This window comes from Odontesthes bonariensis, chromosome 10 (genome assembly GCF_027942865.1).
Source record: "Odontesthes bonariensis isolate fOdoBon6 chromosome 10, fOdoBon6.hap1, whole genome shotgun sequence".
Classification (NCBI taxonomy): Eukaryota; Metazoa; Chordata; class Actinopteri; order Atheriniformes; family Atherinopsidae; genus Odontesthes; species Odontesthes bonariensis.
The window spans coordinates 15,687,422-15,710,805 of record NC_134515.1 but is presented as its reverse complement, the minus strand read 5'-3'; the positions used below and the strand labels follow the sequence as shown (position 1 = coordinate 15,710,805).

General features: G+C 39.0%; 1 protein-coding gene across 2 annotated transcripts in view; it reads left to right on the top strand.

The window, feature by feature from the left end:
- The window catches only part of LOC142390762 (kazrin-like), a 151,341-nt gene that overhangs the window by 26,359 nt on the left and 101,598 nt on the right, over positions 1 to 23,384 (top strand). For both annotated transcript variants that reach the window (XM_075476457.1, XM_075476458.1), the window contains exon 2: positions 14,394 to 14,583. In XM_075476457.1, coding sequence (XP_075332572.1) covers positions 14,394 to 14,583 — 190 coding nt within the window. The remainder of the gene's footprint in view (positions 1 to 14,393; positions 14,584 to 23,384) is intronic.

Sequence of the window (23,384 nt, the reverse complement as noted above, 5' to 3'; positions counted from 1 at the left end):
AGGTAAATCAATATAAGACTTATGTTCACAAGGAAAAAACACCACTAACATAGAAATGAAAGCATTACCAAAGAAGAATGTTAGTTTCAGTTCAAGCTTTGAAGATATACTTGGGAAACTCTGAACTCCTTCAAGGTTTTGTCTAGTATGAAATCTCTCATAAAAATGAAAGAATAGGCTTTTTAGATATTTTTTCTGCACCTTTGTTGTTGAAGTGTTGAAAAGCTTGTCATGCGTTCATGTGCCATGCCTTTGAGGGGAAGTAGTTTTGAAAGGATGCATCAAGCCAGTCAGCATCACCCCCCCACAGCACCTAAACACAGCTCCTCTCAGTCCTTGTCACACAGGACGACGGCTGCTGCATACTGAACAGAGGACACAGAAGCTGCCACTCAGCTTGAACTACACTGTTGCTCCTTCTCACACACTTCCAGAGAGGTATACAAGCAGTCAAAAAACATTTACATTGAACCACAGTAACTGAAACTTTTCACTTATTATCTCAGTTGAGAGAACATTAAAAGCATTCTATGTGCTACCACACACCTCCCTTTCAGCTGCAAAAAAGGACCATTTGTGAGCTCTTCAGGTCACTACCCAACAATGTTACAATGCTTACAACTAATTTTTAAGGCATATGTGAACTGCATACTGAATCTCTGCTCAGCTGTCAGTTGATGTGAAACAAGTCACATAAAACTAAAGAAGTTTTTTAGATACTGCTTACAATTTACCACAGTTGGATGCATTCCTTTGAACAGATGTACAGATTTGGTAAGAAAAAATAAATGCTTATTCATGAGCTTATGCTCTCCCACTGAATGTTGTTAGCTGGAATATTAAGTTAAAGAAAAAATGCATTTTTAGTATTTTACTAAATTCCTAATTGTTTAAAAGAACAATTTATGAAAACAAACTAAAGCTTTTGCCACCCTACTCCCTCAAATGTGACTCATCACTCTTTGAAAAGCTATTAATATAATCAATAAGATTTAATAGTTGGTCTGTAGTGCTCTCAACACTGACGGCATAATTCACTTTCTTATATGTGTTCTGTTATCTGTTATGTTGTTGGTTCATCGTCTTTAATGTTGTGCGGTTCATTGTCTTGAATGTTATGATGCATTTAATAGTTGCGGTCTCATTAAGAGATCCGGTGACGTTTCATGATAACAGCTGTTCTGTTTATGCGCGAGCTGTCAGTTTGGAACTGTCAGTTTTTGTCAGTTGGAACTGTCAGTTTTTGTCAGTTAATAAACACGACTCACAGAGTCTTAATGTGAGAAGTTTTCGGCTCATCTTTTCGCCTAAAGGCAACTTCCACAGGTCCTTATTTAATTGCAAATGCAACTGCACAAATGGCAAATTCAGCCTCACCTGGTGAAAAAAATATTTATCCTTTGTCAACATGAACTGGACAGATAGTTTTTAGGAGTTAAAAAATAGCAGAGGTGGAAAGAGTACTGAAAAAATGTAATTAAGTAAAAGTATCTTTACTTTGCCTAAATTCTACTCAGAGTAAAAGTAAAATTACCCATCTCAAAATTTACTTGAGTAAAAGTACAAAATTACTTCATTTAAAATGTAATTTGAGTAAAAGTTACTTAATTACTTTCAGTTTCTTAAAAAAGGATGAGTCATGAATCAAATTCAGTACAAGTTGTTTTAATCGATTTCGAGGTGTATTAAAGTGCACATCCACACTTGCAAAAGATCAACTGGGCTCAGGAACATACTTCCTCACAAGGACACAACTTGTACCATAAAGTGCAAACAATTTTCAGTCCTATTGTCCAACGGACAACACTATGATAAGAATAAAGAAATTTAAACTACAATCAAAGTATTAAAAAAACAAAATGCACACAAAATTAAGTGCCCACAGGATACCACAAATCAAACTAAAATGCCACAGGATCCCACAAATCTGCCAATAATCTACAACTTTAGACCGGAAAAGCTCTTGTTCAATTTCAGCAGCAGCTGATTTTCGAAGTTTTTTGCTGTAAGTCTTGCTCTCTTTGCTGTGAAGAGCAACCCTGCTGAACTAAAAAGCCTCTCACAGGCAGCTGAGGCTGGAAGGCCTGTGTTGAGTTTCAGAGACAGCTTCTTAATGTTTGGGAAGGAGTTCAGCAGGTCCATGCTCTCCGACACACAGGCAAGGTACCCCTCCAATTCCCCAGAACCCTCTGACCTGCGGGACTTCATTGTGGAATAACAATAAAAAAAAATTATGTTTTGATAAAATGCCGAGATCCAAATATCCAAATACTGACGTCGGAGCCCAGTCCACTGACTCGGTATCTAACAACGCGCAGGGGCAGCCTTCAAAACAAAGCCCAAACGTAGCCCGTATTACATTACTGTTGATTGGCATTTAACAACATAATACGTTACTACACTACTACAAAACAGTTAGATTTCGCGCATACCTTTGACGAAGTGGTCACCGCAGACACGAGCATTTGCAGATTCAGCTCCTCAGTCTGTAAACGTAGGTTAACTATCCACTTTTTGCGGCGTTGTTCTGTGAGTTTTTTCCATTTCTCACCTCTATGGGCGATTACCTTCGGTACTCGATAGTAAACCTTTCCCTTCTCTCGGTTAGACCGATTGCAACATCCAAAAACGGCACAAAACTGAGGTATTTTGGGCAAAGAAGTGGCAGACAAAACACAGTGTTTTCAATGGGAACCAGCTCAGGTTGACCACCACTTAGGTTCGCGCGCTTAGAAAATACAGAAGTGACGTCAAGTGAAACCCAGCTATTGACTTTCAGTTCCGGGACAGCTGTTTAAATTTCCGCACGCATTTAATTTTTCACCATAAATATTTGTTTTACTCAGTAACGTGAGGGGTTTCAAATGTAGCGAAGTAAAAGTACTGAGGTCAAAATGTACTCGAGTAAAAGTAAAAATTACACATTTCAAAAACTACTCAGAAAATTACAAATTACTCATAAAAAGTACTCAATTACAGTAACGTGAGTAAATGTAATTCGTTACTTTCCACCCCTGAAAAATAGTACTAAAAGAGTAGTTCTTTCTGTTGGGTCTGCATGTCTAAACAGGACAAGTCTTAAAATGTAAATCAATAAATTTGATACACTTTACCTCGTGTTTTCAGTTGGAAAGTTTTCTTCCACGGTTGGATTTCTGTTTGAAGCATAAGATGTCTGCTCAGGTATCAAACCCACTTCCATCATCTCTTACATGAACACAATCTGTACCACCTTCACTGAATGGTGATCAATGATATCACACGACCAGATTCAAACAGACATAAAAGAAATTTTCGCCTTTTTGCCTTTAAACCTATGCGTGTGTTTTGTTCCCTGCTTCTCCCACTTCAAAGGATTACATATCTTAACTCCCATCAAAGCCTGCAAACCTGTTTGTGTCCGAGATCAGCCTTGAGCTTTTACCAACATCAGACATACGTTGGGTCTTATGGAGAACTTGAAAAAAAGGTTTCTTTGCCATTGCTGTCTGGATCTGCTTCGCACTGACAATGGCCATATGAAGGCAGGAGAATGTATGAAGGAGCTTAGTGTGAATGAAGCAAGAGATTAGAGAAAATAGCGGAGATGGGATGAGGATATGAGCTATTCCAGTAGCACGGTTCCCCAGCTCAAACCTCCCATAGGAGGTAAGAAGTAAACTTATCTGTATGTGTCAACAAACTGTGTTCCGCTGCCGGTCCGAAACTTTGGAACGACCTCCCATTTTATATCAGACAAGCCCCTTCACTGCCCATTTTTAGAACTCATCTTAAAACCCATTTTTATTCCCTGGCTTTTAACCAAGCATGAGACTCTGTTTCTGTTATTGTTTTTATTATTTTAATATTGTTGTTGTTTATTGTTGTTTTTACATTGTTCTTGTGTTTTATGCCTTGTTTTATTTTGTGTTGTACAGCACTTTGTTTCAGCCAAGGCTGTGTTAAAAGGTTATATAAATAAAGTTGATGATGATGATGATGTGTTTACCTGGCTGCATCTGTGTATTTTATTTCTCACCCAAGAGCACATGCAGTGCTTGTGGTGACCAGAACAACATCAGCATCGATATCCACATGCCAGGAGCCTGTTTTCTTCTTGTCACTCTTCTCACTGAGGTGATTATTATTCCTGGCACTTTATTTGATATACTTTTAGAGAAATAATGTACTTATAGAGAAAAATAAACAAGAATAAAGCAAAGTAATAATATGCAGTGGATGCAGAGATTATTTGTATGCCTTATCTTATGACCTGCTGATTTAGAGGGATAAGATTTGCCTATTAATCGAGACCCAACAAGACCACAAAGACAAATTGAAGGCATGATTGTTAAGTTTTTTCCCCCCAGTTTATTGAAAATCAAAACTGCTATTGGCAGAATCGGTAGAAGTACCTATGTCTCTGAGTCCTTTTTGGTTCTCCCACTTGGATTTAAACTTGCAGTAGACCGTGTTTCCCTGGCAGATCCTCTTAAGCACTCTCAAAGTGAACATGGAGCAGATGCTCCATGGGTTTTAGTGAGGGCTTTTGCTTGCTTCCAAATGTCTTCCATCCTACAATTCTTGGCAACCTTCTCATAGATCTCGACAAAATTTAGTAACCTCGTCCATATGACAGTTATATCCCCAATGAAGTAGGGCACCTTCCTCTTTTAATGAAATTGTACAGCCTTTGTTATTGCTGCCCCTAATAAATAGTCTATATTCTGTATTAACAGAAACTTTGTCACTGAATAATGTCATCCTGCCATTAGGTTGGATGTTCTTAGTTTAACAGTCGGTTGGTTAGTTAGTCTCAAGCTGCCATATTCACAATTATCCTTATTGTTTTAAAAAAAATAGATAAGTCGTTCTCCAGGAGAAAGGTATTTTACCCCCTTAAGAACTCAGTTAAAGGTGAACTGCAAAAACAAGATCAATGATTCCTTCTTTACTTTTTTACCCTTCTAAAGGGAACTCATCCTGGCTCATCGCCCGGTTCAATTTAAGACAAGCAATAACTGCTAATTTATTTCTCTAACACTTTAGCTGCAAACTGAATGCTCAGCTCAGTGATTGATTTGAAAAGGTGAAGACTGTTGAAGAAATACTTGACCACTTTGAAATGTGTCTGGGATTATGTCCGTGCCATGTCTATTAGTTTTGTTAAGTTTTAAGATCCTGCTTAGTCTTTAGGTTTTGCCATGTTTTCATTAGTTTCTCTTGCCCTGCCATCAGCTTCACTCACGTCACCAATCACTCCCTCAGTATTTAGTTTCCAGGTTTCCTCATGCACTTTGCCAGATCCTCACCGTCACTCATGCCAAGCCATGCCATGCCATGCCATGCCAAGCCAGGTTTGTTGAAGTCAGGTCTGTCCATGTTTTTTCATAGTTCTAGTCAGGTCTTTTTTTTTTTCACCACCAAATTGGCAGTTCGGAGTAATTCAAAACAATTTATGAGTTTTCTTTTTATACTTGATTTTATTCCCCAACCTTTTCTAAATGATTCCCTTCTATTACAGTTCTGATTGCTCAAGAACAAGCATTGTCGCCCGGATCCCTGGATTGTGAGTTTTTGCTGTTTTGCCTTTTCATGCTACCGTTTTCACACAAAATCAAAATATCGGCACACATTGATGGTAAACTAAATAGATATGTTACGATCTGTAGGAAAAACTGTGGGCTGACCAAGAAGATCAAGAACTAAAAAAAGAATAAAAAACATTCACTTTGATTTCAGTGATCTTGATTATGACCCTCAAAAAACACCAATGAATAGAGAGTCCAAGGGAGAGCTTTACCTCCTGAGTGGTGGAAGAAGACCCTTGTCTTTGTCCATGCTGATTTTCATTGAGATATGGAGCCAAGAAACAAATGTCAAAGTTGCACAAGTACTTCCACTAACATTTTCAGTAGTAGTCGAGTCGGTCATGCCTATTGTTCCTAAAAAAACAGACAAATCACCTCTTCTTTTTGTGCCATTGTTATCTGTGGAATGATAGAAGTGCCATGAAAAAAAAAATCAACCTTACTTTATTCGTAAGTATGTACTGTTTAGAGAGTGTTGTCTGGGTAGATCTCACTAGAGGCAGGACATGATGCAAAAAATATGCTGTGAAAATCATAGTGTTTTCATTACAGTGTATCAACAAAGGTTGACAATGGAAATATAGCAAAAAAGCTGAAAACATCAAGACACACACTCGTCATGAACTGTCCAGAATAATAGCTGCTTTGTTAACACCTTGTATGAAGGAGTTGGCTAGTTCATCTGATCAAAATATATTTAGGTGGGGGTCATCGTTTGTACGAAACTGGTATTATTACGTTTTAAGGTTCCTTTTTTTTTTTTTTTTTAGGCAAATGTCCAGCACTAGCACTCTGGGAAGTTTGTTTGCTCAGACTAGCATTTGTGTTGGTGTTGTGGGCGTCAAATTTATGACCTTTCAGCCATACAGCTGCTCCATCTAATCCCTTGGGGCTTGGTTGGTCTCCCATCCTCCAGCTGCTCTGTATCATCCACTTCCAGACACTTTGAACAATGAAGGAAGTCAAGAGTTGAGCATAAACAGATTAGCACAGTGAATTTAATTCAGTATTTTCAGACAGAAGACTTGTCTCGTTTCTTTGGCCTACACCTGTGTAATTTATTACTTGGCCTGTGTCATACAGTGCATTTGTGGGAAAAGACTTTGTTTTTTATGACAAAAACTGGCACAGAGAGACATGGCATTGTTTTTTGAAGTTTGATTAGTAAAACCATTTGAATCATCTCACGTTTTCAGAGTTTGTCTCATCCTCCTCATCAGTCAAAGTTAAGTGTTACAGGGGTGTTACACTGTGCAAGTCTGTGGGTGTATGAGACTCCATTGGGGTACAAGTGATGATAGAACAGCTGCAAGATAATCCATTTCAAGCTCTACTATTGTTACAAAATATTCTCTTTTAAGTGTTGTGAACACTGTGGATGGGTAAAACTAAAATCGGGCATGTGTTGTACAGTTTTATCATATATTCATATATTTATATATGTAGGTTTGTATTTGCAAAGTGGTATTTGTGTTGCCATCTGTTGTGTGCAAAAAATGTGCTACAAAATTAATTTTCTCGTGTTCTTTGTAAAAAAAAAAAAAAAAAGGTTTAGGGCCACAATGTTTGGAATATTTGTGGCTATTGTAAAATGCGTTTAATATTTCCCTCGGGGACGAAGGTGAAAGAATCGATCAGACTCTGTGTTCATGCTCGGTTCTCATAATGGAATTAATAGACTGGACTTGCTGCTGGTCTCCTAAAGGGCGTATCAGTTAGGGAAGCCACACAGATACAGGAAACCACTCCTCAGTGGGCCATCTCATTTCTAAATAGTCTATGACATGATATAAATGATATCATCAGAGGGTGTGTGCGAGGCTTTCCACATACAATCTTGTACACAAAGATTTATTTTCTGATCTGATTCATTTTGCGTATCCATGGCATACTTCCTTCTGTAGATGCTGCTGCGCCTGATGCCTGTAGCCGCCCATGTGCGCATCTGCAATAAAGTAGAAATGGACCCCCGAAACTGAGACTTAATTCAATCCCTCTCCTATTCTTGCCTCTTACATGTTCATAAATCAAGTCAAGCGTCTTTTCAAATTGGATTTGTCTGTTTCACTGAGTTTGATCTCGTCACAATCTCATCATCATGGACTTGCTGCTTCAATTTAGAGATCCCTAAACTGTCATTTAAGCTGTATCAGATTGACCTGAAATCAGTAAGAGCACAACATCCTTATTATCCTGCCATGCAGTATCTACAGCATCAATACATTGTATCTAAATGTTGAGCAAATCCTGTTGGCAGGTTGGTTTTCTGTTCTGTAGGCACTGACTGTAGCCTTTGCCTGAAAGTGCCAATGTGTACAGTAAGACTTGCACAACAGCAGCAATAATATTCTTTGCAACATGTCCCTCAAATTCTCCACCACCGTGCGTGTTTTTTATTTGTATGTCCTGTGGGCTCTGGCTGTGGAGAGTGACACTTTTTCTGCTCTATTCTACCTTATAAGATAAGATGATCTCGATAAGGAATCAAGATAGTGCTCAGCTACAAAAACTCAATTTCCTTACTCCTCTGGGGACATTAAACAATTTCCTTTTGCATCAGGGAGAAAAAAAGGTGAACAAATAATTCACATGGACAAGGACCTGCATTACAGCACATTTTCTACCTCATTGGCTGGCCATTCCAGATGCTATCAATGAGCAGGTGATTTTGGTGCAGTCCATAAGCTCTGCATTGCAGAGGCATAGTCGGAATCACTGAACACAGATCGTTGTGTTGGTATCAATGGACTGTATTTAGATTTCCTGCAAAGCTGTGCCTCTGATGCAGAAAGAATAAATCACTACGATATACTGTCCTTTATGGGATAAAAAAAGCCATTTTGGGGATTCAAAATGTTCCCATATTGCAGATTTCGACGGAATGCTTTTCTAAGTTTGAGTATTATTGTTTGTCTTTTTCTTGCTTTGACTTTGGGCACTAGAGGGATTAATTAATTAAGCTTATCTTAATTTTTTTTTTTTTTTAAATGACGAATCTCAGCTCTTTGCTGGCTGCTTGCAAAGGTTGAGGGCTGTCTGACGTGCAGCTAATAACACTTTTACACACATACCACTGTAAGCTTCATTAAAAATCCTTTACTGCCGTGTTTTTAATCATATCAGTCTTTCATTTATGCTCTTATTTATTCCTAAAGTGTTCTATCACTGCTTAGCATCTACCTTGACTTTTCGATCTGGAAACCTGAATTGCATCTGATGTGCTAAAACAAACAGTTCCATTTTATTACGGATTTCCATATTATCTCTATTTTATAGAAGCTTTTGCACATAATGTTTTTCAGTTGAAAAAACACAAAAAAACTCACTTTTGATACACTTTTGACAAACGACCTCACACATAAATTGCAACAGATGTAGATTTTTTTTCTTCCACCACAACTGAACTCAGCTCTTATAGTTTCCAGGCAATGAATATCATGCCTGTTATTTCTCCAAGTACTGAATAGTATTACCTTGGAATAAATTTCCACTGCTCTAAGTAAAATAATCAAATTAGCCAGACTTAAAAAGTTCTGCATGCAGGCCTCAGTACAATAACTTTTTGTAAGACATTGGTTATATCTAGTGAATTGGCTGCAAAACGCTTGCTGTATGGATGCTCAGCTGCAGCACATTGAAGAATGGTTGCAGAGTGCTGACCCCACTCACTTTCACGATTCATATGCTAATCCCAACTCCCAGCACACCCACTAATTACTGATCCACTATGTCCTGATTCACTCCACTGATCCGTACACACAGTTAGGACCCCAGGAAAGAAACTCGAGCAATTGTGCGTTTACATGATGTTCACAAAGGAACGGATCGAGTTCTCTACATATGTGTATACATGTCTCGATCTCAACTACTGATAAACCACTTAGCACCTTTAGATGTACACAATGAGGATGTGAATCAGCTACACTGAACAACCCCCAAAGGATGAGTTTTTCATATCTTTTTAAGTTAGTATGGAGACTAGAGAAGATGGTGGATTTGTTTACAAAGATTCGCTTAAGTAATATCCGCTGAAATGAGAGGAATGGCAGGTTTCTAGAATTGGTTTTGTTTAAAAAGTAGCCTTTGATTAGATTTTCTTTGCAGGCTTCAATATTTCGTAATATAAATAAGAAAATGGATTAGCAATCATTTTTGATGATGAATAAGTTACCAAAGCATAAGGCAACCCAAGATTACATGTACTTTGGGCCTTTTTATTGTCAGCTAGATTTTATGTGGCATTTATAACACACAAGTTCTATAAAATGTTACCAGGTAACTACTTTTTTTACTCACACAAGCAGAGCTGTCCACAGTATATTCAGACTTTGTTCACATTTTGTAGTCACAAGTTCCAGAGAAAGACGAGCCCGTTAATGAAAAAATACACATGAAGATGTATAAATAGATGCAAGGAACTCCACTCACACACTGAGATACCTTGATGTCTTACCAGGGAGGGTCTAGTTGACTTTTTTCGACACCTAACATGATATGAATTTCATTAATGAACATCAGATGACTTTGGGACTATTAGCCCCCTATATTGTCTTTGTGAGAGCAACTGTATGTGTGTGCGTTTGTTTCTGTGTGCCTGCCCTCCCCTGTGACTAATGTATTGTATGCAGCGGCAGGGTCGTCTATAAATAACAACATGATGTTCACTTACGGAGCAGGAGGGGTGAGTGGTGTCTGGGCAGATGGATGAACGGGTGTGCAGTGTGAAATACTGGGATTGTGTTGTTCCCCATCTTCTGGCTTGGACACTATAACAGGCTTTAAGTTGAATTTTATCTTAAAAAAAAGTTTCATATCTGGCCACAGACACAAACTCACATTTACACAGCGCCTAAGGCTACTGTGGCATTTTCAGGCAGTGCACCTCCGTTACACGCAGTTACGCTTGAACAACATGGGGGCTGATCTCTGCCCACCTCATGCAGGATGGGCTGGGGTCTTTGTTCACGAAGTATAACCTTGTGAAACAGTAACAAAGTTGTACTCCTGAATGAGCGTGCATGCTTTGGCAGCCTGATGTCAGATTAAATGAAAAATGCTGGATTGAGTTAAAGTGCGAAGTGAGAATTGGGGCAGCTTTACTTTTTACTCATCCCTGAGGCCTACAGGCAGCTCATTATAAATGCTTAAGAAAAATATTTGTCTCTAATCCATCTCAGCTTGTGTGTTGACTGAAGATTAGAAGTAGACTAAAATACTAAAAAGAATTTCCTGCTGCAGCAGAGAACTGTGCTGATGAGGAGAGGACCATCTGGCTGCAGTCTTCAGGATGGGCATAGCCAACAAACCTAACCCCACCCACTGCCATTTCTTGGGTTTAACTGTAGAATTGTTGATTGGGATTGAATGCTAGTTAAAAATATTGTCATACTCCATAGCTTACCTTTGCAACCAAAGCGTGGTTTGGATTTTCTTTTTCTTTTTGATAGATGAGATGCTATCTACAACCCCTATTCCAGAAATATTGAAATGCTATGTGAAACAATTTGCCGATCTCATAAACCAAAATTTTATAACCAATAGAACATATGAAATATTGAAAGTGAGATGTTTTACTCTTTCATAAAAAATGAGGTAAGTGAATTTGAATGCAGAAACATGTTTCAAAAAAAGTTGTGACAGGGCCACTATAACTTTTTCTCTTCTTTTAACTATAGTTCGTAAACACCTGGGACCTGAGGAGCCCTGTTGCTCGAGCTATATCATTCTTGTCTGATGTAGGATTTTAGCTGCTTAACAGTTCTGGCTCTTCTTTGTCGTGTTTTGCATTTTAGGATGATTTTATAAATGTTTTCAATTGCTGAAACTAAAAGCCAGTTTTGGTTTAGCACTGTCTTCTGCAAAAAAAAGGCCTTGTCAACATGTTGCTCTAAAATCTGTATGTACCTTTACACACTTTTCAGCATTGATGGAGCATTTCCAAATATTCAAGTTACCAGTTCCATCAGCACTAACACACCCCCAATACCATCAGAGATGGCTTCAGGCTTTTTTAAACTTTTGAACAAGTCAAATTTTTCCCACTTCTGTTCAGTTCTTTAGTTTAGAGGAGGTGCTGTCCACAGCACCGAGGTGGCTGCAGTCAGGACAGCTCAGGTGCCACAGCTGCCTTTCTCCAGCTGCACCGGCTGCGATCCATTTCTGTGACAACACAACTTTACATGGAATGGCTTAAGGCTTCACTTAGATGCAAGACATATGAGAGACCTTCATAACTGCTATCTTCATTCAGTTGTCTCTCCAAAAGGGATTTGATTTCTCATTATGACAAATAATTTAGCAAATGTTTATGGGCAGCTAATAGCAAGATTGTTGTGGGAAAAAAATGACAGTTTACATCAAGAGTTACTGTGTCCTCACTGGAAACTAAGTAATATCTTTATGAGTCATATTTTATATCCTTTTGAGTAATCTTGTTTTCACCATTCTTGCAGGATTTTTTTATGTTATTCTCAACAATGAAATAAAGGAGAAACTGCAGCCTCTGAAAGTGTTCCTCTAGCTTGCACTCCTAAAACATAAAACCACCGTTGTGAGTTTCACACATTAGTAAACTGAGGTCAATATGATGGCATTCTTCTCGCACTCCACCTTTTACCACCGTCTGTCCTTGTCGACCCTCGACTCAGCCACAGGTGTGTGCTGAAAACCCCCAAATGCTCAAAATAGAGAGTGTAATTGGATTTGGCCCTGTAAGCAAATATTTTCTCATTGTAACTAATTAGGCTGGGTGGGAACAGCTTAATACATCAAATGAGAATAAAAGATTAAATGAATAAATAAAATCCCAAATGAATATATTGATAGACGTCAACTTCACTGCTGTTACCTTGTTGAGGTAACGATCAACACAAAAGCTTTATTAGAATAATTTAGATGTCAGTGTTAATCATAAGATACACCTTGCATTTCAGTTAAAAATAACTTTTTGGAAGGTGTGCTTACATTCAGTGTTTGACCATAATACATGAGTCTAACATTTTTTTTTTTTACATTGATAGAATGATATTTTACTAATGTAGATTAAAGTATTCTTGTATAGCATCAAATATGAGTGACTAAATACATTTTATTCAAATATCCTTATCTGTTATTTAATGCATGCTTTACCTAAGTTTGACTTTCAGTATTCCTCTTTTTTTTCCTCATATATCCCACAAAATAATCAATGTTGTTTGAATTTGGAAAAAAAAAAAAAAAGCCAAACAAAAAAAAGACTTGTGGAGATGTATTAAGATTTTATGGAACATGCTGTCAATATTACCTGCTCATTCAACATTGCATACTCTACAGAAGAAGAATATTGTACATCATGTGCTGCATTTAAATGAAACAAAATGCAGAGTGGAGAGGGGAAAAAAGCAGTAATTCATGAATCCATTAAGGCTTTTTAGTATCCAATGCCTATTGACAGGCGTGTTAATTCTCTGTCAGCTCCAGTGTCTCAATATTGAGCAACTTTGAGCAACTGAGCAACCTAAAGTGGCTTTTCCTTCTTGTAAGCTTTGATTGAATTTCTGACATATATGACATGTTTAAAGAAATGTCCCTGTCTTGCAAAGGAACTGTTTTCTTTACCTGTAAAGCAGAGAAAGAAGCATTTATGTTTAATTCGCTCTGAGTGATTACCCTTACCTTTATGCGGGTTGCAGTCAAGGTGTCTGCTGCCTTTATCTGGAGCTCAGCATAGGGGAGCAAACGACATGCAAAACGTGGGAAAATAAATATTTGATACTTACACAATAATTCTTTGTGTTTTTTTCCCCCCAGATTATTGTTGAACATAAAAGAATTATCCTAAAAAGGCATTTTATCCATTAAGAAAGCAAATGCATTATTTTTTCAAAGATGAAACCCTGAAAAAAGATTTAACAGGAAGGAGAGAAGGGTTATTAAGATTTAGATATTTTCTTGCAAAGTATTCCTATACATTTATACATTTATACATTTAGCCAGTGAGTTTGTTGTATCTTAATGCTCCTAAACATTACAGCAAAGCCTTAAATGCCATTGTTTGCACTAGTAATTCCTCACTGTGATGCTGCGAAGAAAGCTTTGATTGTTTAACTGTTATTGTTTTCTCACCACAACTGCTCCTTTGTCAAACTAATGATTTCCTTCCCTTTGTGCATTAGTCCACTGCAGGAGGTCCATGCGTTATAGACACACAGAATAAGAAAAAAAGCTGTGTTCGATTGAAGTTTTTTTGGATTGGATTACCTCTCTGTGACTCATTTTAGTCAAAAACACAACTCGAGAGCCTTACAGCAGTGGCTCCTGAAGCCGGCTGTGCTAAAGATCTCTGACTTCCATGTGCTTGTATGGACTAGCCCACACCCCCCCCTTTACTTTGTCTGCAAATGGTACAGTCCATTTAAAAAGGTTCTTGTCATCTCTCAATGCTCTGTGTCCTTTCAACAGTCAGCTGCGGGGTGCACATTTCACAGGGGCAGTGCTGGCTCTCTGACACACAGACACACACATGCTGTTACGGAACTCTCGGACTCACACACACATGCACACACACACACATCCAGGCATGCTTTCACACTGACACGCTCCTACCACACATGCACCATCTCCCACTCCCTCCAGCACACATTTCCCCTGAGCCAGATGCGTCTCTTTAAGGGAAAGGACAAACTGCTTTGAGGATTTAACTTGGTCTTCTCGTTGAAACGGAGGGAGAACTGTCATAAAATTGAAAGAGGAGGATTTTTTTTTTTTACCACAGACCCCTTCCTTGTTAGGAAATGGTCAACTTGTCAGCATGACACCGTGTCTGGATTTTCCTCTCTCCCTCAGGCAAAAATCCTGAAAATGATGGATGACAACAAGCAGCTGGCCCATCGCATTGATGGGGCCATTCAGTCAGCCAGCCAGGAGGTGACCAACCTGAGGTCCGAGCTGAGCGCCACCAGCCGCAGACTGACCGAGCTGGGAGCAACAGACTCCTCTGCCAGCATGCTTGAGACCCTGCAGCACAACCACAACGGTAAGAAAACCACTTGGAGTGTGGAGTGAGCCTGACAGTGTGCTGAGACGCTGCAAACACGTGGAGAAGAATGAATACCCAGTGGAGGAGCTGTATGTAATCTCGCAAAGTGTTGTTGCATTGCTGCTTGTTATGGATGTTAGAGAAAAGTGAGCTGGAAAAGTCTGCCTCTCCTTCCACTATTCATTAGAAAAGTGCATGTTTGAAAGTCGGCTTGTCAATGAATTGAAAAAAAGAGGTGAGAGGTTTGTGTTGGCTTGTGTCCACTCTCAGTTCTGCTACAAATCCTCTCTTGTTAAATAATTAACCCCTGAACCTTTGAGAGGGGGGTGGTGTTGCACTTCAGTAAGGGCAGAGTGGGTAAAGTTACAGCGTCTTTTTACTCTCAGGCACTCTGTGTGCTAGTTCATTTGGTTCTCCCTTAACTGGGCAGAGGATCTGTGTCTCTTGAGAAGGAAGGAAAAGAGGGCTGGTTTTAGGGTTGCCGTGGGTAACTGTTACTGAGATGTTTGAATGGCTGCCCAATCTGTCTTCTGTGTATGGATGTGTGTGCCGCAGCTGCTTTTTAAAAAAAAAAACCTTTTTAAACTTTTACACTTGGTTTGACAAGAGAGAAGGAACAGATGCTCGCTTAAGTTTCTTTGTACATGCATAAGCATGGTTGGCTGCATAAGAATGTGTAGGTATGTGTGCCTTTGGGTTTCCGTGTCCTTTCAACGTCTGCCCCACACATACGCTCTCACTCTTGCTGTTTCCATAGCAGTCAGCTGGTACAGTGAGCTGTCTGATGTGATACGTTCCATCGGCTTTGGCAGCACTCTGCTGTGAAACCACATCTCCCTCAGACACTTCCGAGATCAAGCTCAGTAATAGACCTCCACTATATCCTCCCCAACATTAAAAACCTATTGGCCAGCTTTCCCTTTTTACTGACGGTGAGTTATTTAGTCCTCAGTTGACCTCTGCTGTGCTTTTTTAAAAGAGGAAAATGTGAGCACAGGCCGTCTAACACAGGGGCAGTTTGACCAAGTGTCAGCATTGTTTTCAATGGACTGACCGTGTGGCTTTGTTTTTCAATTATGTCTCTTCTTCTGTGTGTATGCCTTGCATTATCCCTTTAACACTGATGCATGCTCACATTCCTGCTGTTTCCATAGCAGAGTGTTTGCCAGCGTGAGGGACGACGAGCATTCCTCTGGGGGGGTTTGATCACTGATGTCACCGTCCCTTGTTGCTACTTCTCAGCTCAACTGAAATGATTCCTGCGATGTGCATGCTCAGCAGTGGAATCACAGTCATCTGTGAGAAGATACATAAAAGTCACATTTACATCACAAAGACTACAGAAAAAGACTTCCTGACTGGTCCATTATTGTGATAGATGCAGTGTTTCTGAAAATTGTGTCTGATATAATTATTTAGAAATGCAGTGCTCTGAGTTTCTTTTTGCCTTTGTATTTTACTTTTTCTTCAGAAATGACTTGCACACATGTCCCTAAAGATTATGGTAACTGGTCCTTGCCTTTGTTTGGCCCATAAATCTCCTCTCTATCATTGTGTCTCAGTCAACAAGCCTTTTTTTTTTCCTGCTTCACACCCACCTCTTACTGTCTGTTCTCAACCCCCCTGCCTCTCTTCCTAGCCACTCTTTACAAGCTTAGGGTGTATAATAGAAACAACTGGGTATAGAGGGATTTGGTAATTTATCACCAGTGGCTGTGTTGGGAAGGGAGGTGTGTGGTAAGGGTTGCTGGTTCATTGCACACCTACCAAAGTGGGATTGCAGAGGGAACCTGTGTTGGGGGGGTGCTCCAGTATCTGGCACTTAGCTACCAGCAGCACTAACCTTGCTAGCAGGCTAGCTGACCTTAATTGCATTTCTTTTGCTTCGGGGGTATTGCATTTGCATGTCACATTCATCTCAGCGACTGCAGAGTTACGAATAAATGGAAGCGCTTTATGTTCTACCTGTTTGAGGTGGTCTGGAGAGAATTGTATGCTCACAGCTGTTTCTTAAACACATACAGACACAATCCTGAATCTCTTTCTAAAGCTGTCTTACACCTTTAGGTTAATAGCTTCATCATCCCAAGAACTTAAATGGGAGACTTTTAGCTCTCTTAGGGTGTTATGTGGTTGCTTTTATAGAAAAATTCTGAGCAGTCATAAAAGCGACCGAAAACTTCTGCCTGTGACTGTGCTTCATGCTTTTAAACCTCTCTTTTTGTGTGGTAACGATGTAAGGCTCCACTCTGGAAGTTGACAGGGTCAATGAAAAGTCCACTAGTTAATTTTCTACCATATTTGTATGTTGACCTTTTGCTATTGGTATTTTGAGAAGTATTTTAGTTTTACTCTATACAAAGATAATAGCTGTGTTGGTCAAACATTTTTCAATAAGTTGATTCTAAGCACCAGCCTCTTCAGAGTTATTCAAACAGGTGGAAAAACCTGTCCCACGTTTGCGTGTGACATATTCAATAAAAACACAACTCCACGGGTTTAAATATGCCACAAATTCCTCAAAAATCTTTATCCTCTCCTAAGCTTAGTTCAGATTTTAAAGAGATGCTTTTACAGATATGGATGCAAGATTTGGATAAAATTGGAAGATTTTGTGTAGCTGATTTCAATAGCTGACGCTAAAAACTTCCTGTGATTTTAAAATGATAATGTTTATTAGTTTATAAGCAAGTTTATAAGTATTTAGTTAAAGCTCAGTCATACAGTCTTTTGTTCAAGGACTCATTTACTCTTTCAGTTGAAATTGAATTTACTTGAGGCAAGCATGACTGGTCAGTGCAAAAGCCAGGAATTTTCTATTCGGAGCACATCAAAACGTTTTACACAGCTCAGGTTAATCGTGAAGTATTTACTGATTTTTACCAATGCGTTAAGTAAAGAAACACCAACTGATTCATTTTCATTTGAGAGATTTCCAGGAGATCAACAGTTAGTTAGAGCTATTATATATCTTAATATAGAGGATCTGCTGTCTTTGCTTTGTATCATTGATATTAATTGATACAAAGACAAACTCTGCTTGTTAAAATGTTGATGAGAGCAGATGTGCTCTAAAATCCATTCTGTAAAAAGCCACTTTGGCCGTTGACACTCAACAGGATGAACAATTTCAGGAGCTGATTTGCCTTAAAGTAGTTACTCCTTGTGAGGTAAAGAAAAGAGTATCCAAGGCATGAGAAATCCACTCATGCTTTCAATATTATCTACCAGTGATTGAATAGAAGTAAAAAAAAAAAATGTTTAAAGTATATTAAACCAGCATCTGACGGCTCTAACGGCTCAAAAAGAAAATTGCAACCAATGAAATGACCACCACTTTGCTTGAAATTACATTAACGGTGAAAAAAGGGCAGTGGCCTGCTGTTAGTCAGTGTTTGGTTTGTCCCTTCTGGGCTATTGTAGTAACATGGCTGTAAAGCATGGCTCAGCATGGTTGAACAGATCAACTCTTAGCATCTGTGGATGCAAAAGGCTCATTTTCAGGTTTCTACTATGATAAAAACAAATATTATGTTGTATTCCTACCAATAAATCACTCATATATTGCACAGACAAGACTGGCTTAATCCATAACCTCAATGCACTGCAGTATTGTGTTGGCCACCTATTGATACAAACAGGTTTTGAAGAGGCTTAGCCATTCTTCACCAGCTGTGTGGCAGAACCTACTGGCATCTTACAGTGGGAGCGGGCAGCAAATCTCTGCCTCATCCCTGTGCTTGTGAGCCCCAGGCAGTCCAGAAACTGCTGTAGAAATATTTAATGTGCTTTTTATGTCCTCTTGCTGTGAAACAAAACGTAGTCTTACAAAACAGTCTTTTTATTCGTTGACTTTTCTTCTATCATATCAGGCCCACTGAGGTAACTTGGCATTTCGGTGAAATTACTCTAGTCTGTGATTACAATTTTTATGCGTGAGTGCAGATCCTCTCTGCACAGTGGGGCTCTTGTCACTCTGTGTGCAGCGTTAACTTTCAACTGTCAGTATATTGGAGAGACGCTACTCTCAGAGTAAATGCTTCATTACCATTGAGAAGAGGAGTTTGGACATTTGTATTCTCCCAATGTGCAGCATGTACACGTGCCTAAACTGAAACGTGACTTGCACTCCTAATTCCTACTCTCACATTCAAATGTAAACATACTGCACACAGAACATGCAGCTGAGCACTTCCACAGCTTGGTGCGTGAACGTGTGGAGGATTTGTTTCCAGCTGTGTTTGCTAAGATGTCTCTTCATTTATCTTTGTATCAGTAAAGTCTTTTGTACTTAGTTTGACTTTTTCCTTCTCAGAGAGATGCACTGTTAACCCAAAACTATAGGCTGTATCATACTGTACATTTGCAGGGAAAACAGGATTTCCATGTTGTGAACATTTCTAGTTTAGCACATAAATAAAACTCATTTCCATAGACTATTTTAAACAAGATTGTTGTTGTTATTTCTTTGTTTTCATCTTTTACAAAATTAGGAAAGAAATTCCCTATTCAGTATACTTGTACCGTCTTTGGCTAGTATGTCAGTTTGTAGCAAACCACGAAAGGTTCTTTTTCTGAGGTTTTTCACTCCATCTTTCTGCTAAATTGTCTATTTATATGAGATTCTTTGGTTGTTTTTAATGGATCCTTTTTAACATCTGTCCACAGTATTTTGATCATGTTTAGGTTTGGGACTTACGATCAACAGCAAAGCCTTCAACCTTCAGATTTTGAGATTTTGAGCTTAGAAATAGATAGATAGATAGATAGATAGATAGATAGATAGATAGATAGATAGATAGATAGATAGATATTTATATTTATATTTATATTTATATTTATATTTATATTTATATATATAGATATATATAGATATAGTTTTTTCATTAATAACATTTACCACTGCCTTTTGTCTTTTCATAAAGGGTCTGCAAATCTTGACATTTTGCAACATGCCATTTCCTTTGTAGCCTTTCAGACTCCCTTTTATGATTAGAGGAAGAGGTGTAGTTGTAAAGCTGTTTTCACTTATAGAGTCATTATGTGTAAAATGTCCGTTCTGTGATTGATAAACGAAGAAACAAGAGGACGGAAGCTATATCATGGTAATGCAGTCTTAAACGACTGTAACAAATTACCTCAAGCTGTGAAAATGGCACCAAATCTCATTTGTATTTTTGTCTATTGAGATTACTTTGGAATCACTCTCCATAGGGATGAGAAACTTAATGACTTATAGTCCTCCTCAGGTTTCATGTTTATGGCACATTTTATGGTAATTTATTTGACAGAGTCCCGAACAGATGCTAACTCATCAGAGCAGACCTTAAAACTGTACCGAATAATGGATGTGACGCAGTTGCCTTTGGCAAACATCATTTAACTTCTCCTCTAGCATTAAGAGTAGTAACTTTCCTAATGTTTTCCATGTAAATAAGGATTATTCACCCAACGGAAGCTGTGGAATAACCCTAGTGGTTCTGAGGCTGAATCCTGAAAATGTGGCTGAAGTTTGTAATTACTTGCCTATAAAGTATGCAACTGATGAGTGATGTTAGTCTGAAAGCATATGGTTATTCAATGCATTTAGCCATTTACTAGGTGATCATCATGTAGTATACATTCAAAATGTATGACGTGCTGTCTTACATGTGTGCTCAACATATTCTGGATGACTCCACAATTAGCGCTGCCACACACACACCTCCCTTTGACCTTGTCATAAGTTATTGAATATGGAAGAAAAGACTTTTCCACACAGACATAAGCTATCAGCAGGCCTTGACACACCAGTTATCGTATTTTAGCCCTTGTACGTAATTGACTCACCCACCCACTGTTATACTCAGATACTTTTTTATTCTCTTGAGTAGACGATTTGTGCTCCTCACCACATTTAGGTAAGTCAGGCGCATCGTATATATTTGATGTTTTGGGTTGGTCAGTCTGCATTAAGCAGTCTGAACAGCTCTCGGGTATGTAAATTTGTGTTTTTCTATGTCCTTCAGCCCGCCTGTCCTGAAAAGTAATGCTAACACGCGCTTTCAAACACAGCAGCAGATGGCTCGAGTAAGTGTCCTCGGTAATCTGTGACATTGCACATATTCAAATGGCATGAAGTGCAAACGCTGATCTTTGCTTTGCAAAACTGTGAAGGCACAGGGTGATGAACAATGTACAATGTAAATGTCATTTTTCCCACATTTGGATAAGGATTTTGAATATTCTGTATTTCCGTGTGTAATGGACACATGTAGACAGACCACTGTTAACATTGATTTCGATTCACTTCAATCTGATGGAAAGTTTCGTTAGTGGGTAGTTGTGGGTGGTGGACATTGTTGTTTTTACACTGCAACCACTACAAAAGTACCTTTGGGTAGGCTTTGTTTTATACAGTATTTGTGCCTCAGCTGATAGGCTTGCTTTGTAGACCCAGATAAAGGTTTGTAATAGGCTGAGATGTGAGATGAGGAAAAAGTGTGCTCGTCAGGCATGTAGCCCCTCCAGTGGTTAGTGAATGCTGTGATGTAACGGGGATTTAGGGAGGAGGGTGAGGTCTGCTGTTGGCCTTCAAAATTTTTGTCAGCAATTATTCACAATAAAGTGTAGTTAGAGGATGGGTGGACTGGGAGTTGCATGATGAAGAATGACATCCTCTGTTCCTCTTGTATTTATAGCAGTAGGAGTTGGTATAAATGACAAAAAGGTCAATTTCACCTCTATGTATTTCTTGTGTCCTGCGTTGAATTGCATGGCACGAGATCAATGTTGTTCTCTACATGTGATCATTACGAAAAGCTTCAGCCTTACTTTGATTAGACAGTTTTGGCTATTTCTGGCTAATTCTATTCCTTTTTAAACATTTATAGTCCAAGAAATTACAGTAAGAAAGTTAATGATGTCTAATAAAAACTTTTTTGGCAATGGCATTTTAATGCTAAACAGTGTTCATCATTCAGTATTCTTCAGGTACTGTATTCACAACTGGATGTTGATTTTGCATACCTGCAAAGGGATAACATTATGTGTCTCCATCTCAAGATGATTAGAGTACAGATATGGCTGAACAAAAGTACTGCACAGCTACTCAGGCTGCTTGCCCAGAAGCAATTTCAGACCTATGAGCTGGTCCTGGGTCAGATTTCCTCCCATTGCAACCGATTAGGAGCTGACAAATAGAGTAGAATCTCGGATCAGTGATTCTGTAAAGCCTCTACTCATGTGTCAAACGGCTTTCACCATCTCAGAAGGACCGGTCAGGGGAGCTGTGAGTGTGTTTCTGTGTTGGCGAGGCACTGCTTTCAAATTGCTACATCGCTCGTGGAAAAAGGGCACAGGATGCTATGTTCTCGGCCCAAAGCAATGACGTGTGATGTTTAGAGACATGGATCAGTGGGAGTGAAGAGGCACTCGAACACAGCTGACACCAAGGTAGCTATAGTGATATTAAACACTCCCGCCCACCTCCCACAATTCGTACTTGACAGGCTGCTTAGATTGGAGCACGTAATTCTCATTAGCGTACGTAATAGCTCATTATTGAGATATACTGAAAATGAATAAAGTTGTCTGACGAGAGTTTCTCTTTTTTTAAGCTGTGATCATGTTAGACACTTTTGCTCACACCAGATGTGCAGCTGTGAACATTACTAGTGAAAGTGAGCCAGAAGTCAGTGGATGCAGATGCGTTATATCATTGTACTTTGCAATGCAAGATTTCATAACTTGAGTTCTGTGTGGACATGGTATGACTGAGAAGGAAAATCCTTTAATGTTTGATCTATTTTAATTGCTACTGAAGTAATACCCATTTCACAGTTTCCACATAATCAAGCCTCACTAAGTTTGACACATTTTCAAATATAATGTTTAAAGACATAATTCCTCATCTCCCTTGTTTTTGTTTCTAATGATCTTATCAGCAGTCACAAGGCTGTGTCTGTGTTTGTTTTGGTCATTTAGTGGAGTCTGGCTGTTGTTGATATGAGTGATCATCCAGCCTCCCATTGTCCATCTATCAACATGCAGGCTGTCCAGCCAGCTGGTGCCTGCCGGGTTTGAGAGGCAGACCGGGCAAGCCTGCATGTCACAGTGGTGGCAGGTGGCCCCTGCCATCAGGTATAGTAATGCCTGCTGATGCAGACAGGACATAATGGAGGAGGGACAGGGCATGGGTGGTAGAAAGAGAAAGAGGCAACTTGAGCCGTGTGTATGCCAACGCTGACAAATTGGATGAAGCTTCCAGTGGATAGGAAGGGCAATGCAAGTGTGAGACTGACATATGAAGAGGATGGGCGCAGTGGATAGGGGGGGCAGAGAGGGGAGAGCAGATGTGTGCGTCATTCCAGCCTTGGCATCACATGGAAGAAGAGCAAACATGCTTGTACATAAATAGATATGTTACATAGACTGTAAAGATGACATTTTAGTGTGTGGGTTATTTCCCTCCTATAATAAAGATACTAAATATTATCTGTGGTGCTTTTACTTTTTTTTTTTTACGGTACACAATGCTTGTCTTGGGAAACTTTTCATCATCTACCTCATTAATTTTTTTCTTGTGTCATTAACCACATCTTTTGCTTTTTTGCTCCTATCAACTATGAAAAATTAGTTGAAAGTTGTATTTCATCTGCTGAAGCATTTGTGATTAATTTCCCCCGTACTCGGAGTGTAGATTTTCCACACTGTTAAGCAACTGAAGTATGAGTTTCTAAATTTGTTTAATGTGGTGTCTTTATTATATTATCAAGATGTAAGGCTTTTTTATGGATATGCATAATATTCCTCAGATG